Source organism: Piliocolobus tephrosceles, unplaced genomic scaffold, assembly GCF_002776525.5.
Source record: "Piliocolobus tephrosceles isolate RC106 unplaced genomic scaffold, ASM277652v3 unscaffolded_36762, whole genome shotgun sequence".
In the NCBI taxonomy this organism is placed as follows: domain Eukaryota; kingdom Metazoa; phylum Chordata; class Mammalia; order Primates; family Cercopithecidae; genus Piliocolobus; species Piliocolobus tephrosceles.
Genome location: NW_022320712.1, coordinates 1808 through 5658, shown reverse-complemented (window position 1 = coordinate 5658; position 3851 = coordinate 1808). Strand labels below are relative to the sequence as shown.

Genomic DNA, 3851 nt, shown 5'->3' with positions numbered 1-3851 from the left:
TTTCCTTGGGTCCCGTTGCCATTTCTCTGGATTTGCGAAGATCCAGCGGACTTTCTGTGCAACTCTCTTGTCGGGGAACTTTGGTGCCACGTCCCCTCATTCTGCCCTTCGTCATCTTCACCTGCACAAGTTAGGGTCCACGTTCCCTGGATGGGAAGAGACAGGCAGGAGTCGGAATGCTGAACCAGCACATTGGGGGCATTTTCTCACGTGGTCCAAGTGACCCTATGGTCTTCTAGAGCTTTGGAACCAGTCGCGTCCCACTTGACACTACACTCGACTCTCAGTTGCTGAATCTTGTTGGCCCTCCGGCGATCTCCCGTTGGATGAGTGCACCTGCTGAAACTCGATTCTCCTTGGATTTGCGCCTCATTAATTATTCATGATCCAGGTGGGAACGCCTGCTTACATCCCTCTGCCGCTGTTCTCTGAGCTTTCCGGTCACATCGTTTCCTGCCACGCTCTTTGGTTCATTTTGGTTATGCTCTTTTTGCTGTCAGAGGAGCAGAGAGTTGATCTTGTTGACTCTGGATACTGATACTTTCTAGGTGATCTGGATAATCAAGGTAACGACCCTCAACGGCGGCGGAAAGGGAGCAGCCACTTGGCGTTGCTCAGAAATTCCTACTCAGTTCCGAGGCCTCCTAGATGTGGAATCCTGGTCAGAGTTGTTCCCAGGTCAGAGAACGGAGATAGCCTGTGCATAATGGGATATCTCTGCCTGGAGTTTTCAGTGAGTCTCGACCTCAGCTACTCTTAGGATCAGGGGAAGAAGCATGGAAAGGCCCGGTGCTCAGGCATCCGGAAAGAAGACGGGATGAATATTCTACCTCTGAAGTACATCCCAAATCTGGGAGTTTACTTCAGCTTTACTGGGTTCTACTTGGCGAATGAAACTGTGCATCGTTCATACACACATCCGGAAACCACTTCATGGGGAACGTCACAGTTTGAACCCCCTGCGTGGCATCGTGGTGAGCCAAACAGGGACTTGTGGTGCAAGCAAAGCTCCCCACGTGTTAGCGTGTGTGAAATTCACTTGGCGGAATATGGCTAGGTTCGTGTTGGTAGAGTAGGGCTGAGGTTCTCTTGTGCCTGTGGATGCTTAAGAAGTCAAAGGTCCTGCCAAGTCCTGCGGTCCCCTCAATCAACACTGTTTCGGAGACATAATGACTTGGATTGGTAACAAGTCAAGAAATTTTCAAGCCCTTGGAAAATCAGTTCCACACAAACACAGAATGAAAGTCAAAAGAGAGTACGTTATCTTTTTGAGAATTTTATTCACTTCAAAACCAATTAAACACACCTATTTCCAATGGCATTCCAGAGCCCAATTTTCAAGTCTGTGGAAACACCCCAAGAACGTTTTGCGCAGAACGCTTCACAGGAAGACTCCCGGCTTTTCAGGTGAGGGGAATGAGGGAGTTGTCAGTGAAGCCAAGACGGATACCGTGTCAGACATTTTGGTAGCTGAGCCATCAGTGAGGGCAGGGTCTACACGTCGCCTCTTATTGCTTGTGGGGACTGGCATTGGCCTGGTTGCAACCTGAAAGAAAGGAGACCACAAACGTTAGAAGTTCCTCAGCATCGAACCAACATGGAAATCAACCGCATCCGAAGACAGCTGGAAATTCTTAATACGGTATGGATAGGCGGTCCTTGGAAGTAGGGAGAGATCCTCAACGTGAGTGCTGATCAGGACAAGACCCATGAAAAATGCACTCTTGCACTATGATCTAAGAATAACATTTTTCTAAAGACTGTGTCTTGGGCATTAACTGGATCAAAGAGCCTCCACTCAGCCTTCCATGAAGTGGGACGGACTAATGCCCTTCTGATGGCAGGTTGGTGGCTCAAGGGTTCCCAGGGCGTGTTTTGTGAAAACATGCACGTTCCTGGGGTTAGCCTCCTCCATGTTTGGGGCCTCTGAGGGACTAATTTCCTCAGGCAGCTAGGAAGATGTTGTTGGCATGCTTGCCATCATTGCACAGAAAGAAAGCAACAGAAAATATGGCATCTTTAGATGCCTTCACCTGGAATCAAATGGACCTGGAAGGATCGTGGAGTCCCTGACCCCAGGAAGGCGGGGAAGAGGGGTTCCCCGATCCCCTCACACACACGGGAACCTGAAAGGAAATCAATCAGGGTGACCTAGAGGAGAAAAAGACCAGGGGCCCAGGGTGACACTCACCCTCAGATAATCACCAGATTCCACGGATTCTTTTCGATTTGGCAGCGGCTGCTCCAGAGGTTTCCCGGAAAAGATCTGGAGGAGAGCCTTCCTCTGCGGGTCTTGTTGCCTGCAGAAGAGAAAAAGTTCAGGCCCTGCTCCCCAGTTCTCCCCAGGAGACAGGGAGAACCCTGTCTGGGGCCCAGTCCCGTTCTGTGTTTTGTGATACATAAATGGAATTTTTGTGCCCTTTCCTCCTCTGCACCTTCCCTCATGTGCCAACCTTCCCATCCTCCCGGTGGCCCTCTAGGCTTCCCAGGTAAGGACTGTCATCTGGATTCCGTTGCTTTTTCCCCTGTCATGGGGAACCTGCACGAAGCGCCCCCAGCTCTCCCCCATCCCTGAGTGTCCCAGAGCCGAAGGAGCTCCTGGGTGGGGAACCAGGCAGGACACGGAGCTCTGGTCTCTTTTTCTACAGTGTTCTTTCCCTGACTCGGAGATGGAAAAGCACAAGGTGTGTGGGTGCAGAGACACCATGTCCTTAGGTGGCAGTACCGTGAGGGTGGTGAAAACCCCTCCCACTGCTCACCTTGGTCTCTCTTCCTTCTCTCTCTTTTCCTTGTTCAAGGGCCCCGGGTTCCCTTGAACCTGGGGCTTCAGTGGTTTCAGGTTTTCCTTCCCTTCCTTCTTCCCAAAGGTCTGGGGAATCAGGGCTTCTTTCCAGCACTTCATAGGGCACATGGTATTTCTGTCCGTGTGGCCAAAGGCCAAGCAGTTTTTGCACTTGACCTGTGGGTGGAAAGGAAGTGATGTCAGTGAATGAGCTGAAGCCACAGGCAGCCATCCAATGTCAACATTGAGACGGATTGTCAATTCAGAACTGAATGAGGATTCCAAAGAGGGAACACCGGCATGGGGGCCCTTAAGTGGCTGGAGGGCTCGGTTACGATGTTCCCTCCCAAAGCCCATGTGACGGAGGCACTCTCAAAGGAAGGACTCAGGGTTCTAGCAGGGCCGATCGTGAACCCGATGTCAACAACACAGTCCAACCTGGCTATACAGGATTCTGAGTGGAAAGGGAGGTTGCTCCCAAGAGTCTCTCAAGGGACCTATCGGGCCGGGGCGGAGGTCCCAAGCCAGGCCCACCTTGGATGGGAAAAGCAACCTGGGTGGCAGTGGCAGAAGTCTTTGGAATCCAACCCAGTCTCTGAGGACCGTGTGACACCCGCCCCCTCCTCCCCCCTCGATACCCAAAAGATTCCAGGGCTAGACGTACCCTTGGCCCAACTGGGGCCCTCTGCTGCTTCTGGAGGGTCTGGGCTCTCACGAGTCTGTTTGCCCCACTTTTGGGGTCACGACGTGCCATCATCTTCGTCTCCTGGGCGTTTTATGGCCACCTTTTTCAGGGGTTGATGGTTGGGTCACCTGAATCACACACAAACACACACAAAGCGATGGTTAAGCACATTGGATATTCACACACCCACAAGAAACCCTCAGCTAATTCCTTGACGGTGTGATCGTGAGGAGACCTCACCATCGTCGGTGAAATCTGTGGATCACAATGTGGTGTGTGCATTCTCAGATATTGTATGTTCCTCTGCCGTGACTACCTGCTACAAGAGTAAACCTCGCCTGCCACACGGTCCACGGTCTAGGTATGTGGAGTTGAGATTTCAAC

At 51.7% G+C, this 3851-nt stretch overlaps 1 protein-coding gene across 1 annotated transcript; it reads right to left on the bottom strand.

Moving 5' to 3' along the window:
* Positions 1-1381: 1381 nt before the first annotated feature.
* On the bottom strand, positions 1382-3539 carry LOC113222950 (protein FAM90A1-like). The gene is made up of 4 exons (XM_026452524.1): positions 3447-3539; positions 2760-2959; positions 2192-2300; positions 1382-1546 (listed from the first exon to the last, which is right to left on the bottom strand). The coding sequence occupies exons 1-4, from the start codon at positions 3537-3539 to the stop codon at positions 1382-1384; spliced, it is 567 nt and encodes a 188-aa protein (XP_026308309.1).
* Positions 3540-3851: the final 312 nt, after the last annotated feature.

Excerpts from the sequence above, each read along its gene's own strand:
- LOC113222950 (XM_026452524.1), bottom strand. The coding sequence starts at position 3,539 with ATGATGGCACGTCGTGACCCCAAAAGTGGGGCAAACAGACTCGTGAGA. Across the intron at positions 2,960-3,446 it reads GGGCCCCAGTTGGGCCAAGG|GTCAAGTGCAAAAACTGCTT; the intron begins GTACGTCTAGCC and ends TTCCACCCACAG. Across the intron at positions 2,301-2,759 it reads GAGAAGGAAGAGAGACCAAG|GCAACAAGACCCGCAGAGGA; the intron begins GTGAGCAGTGGG and ends TCTCTTCTGCAG.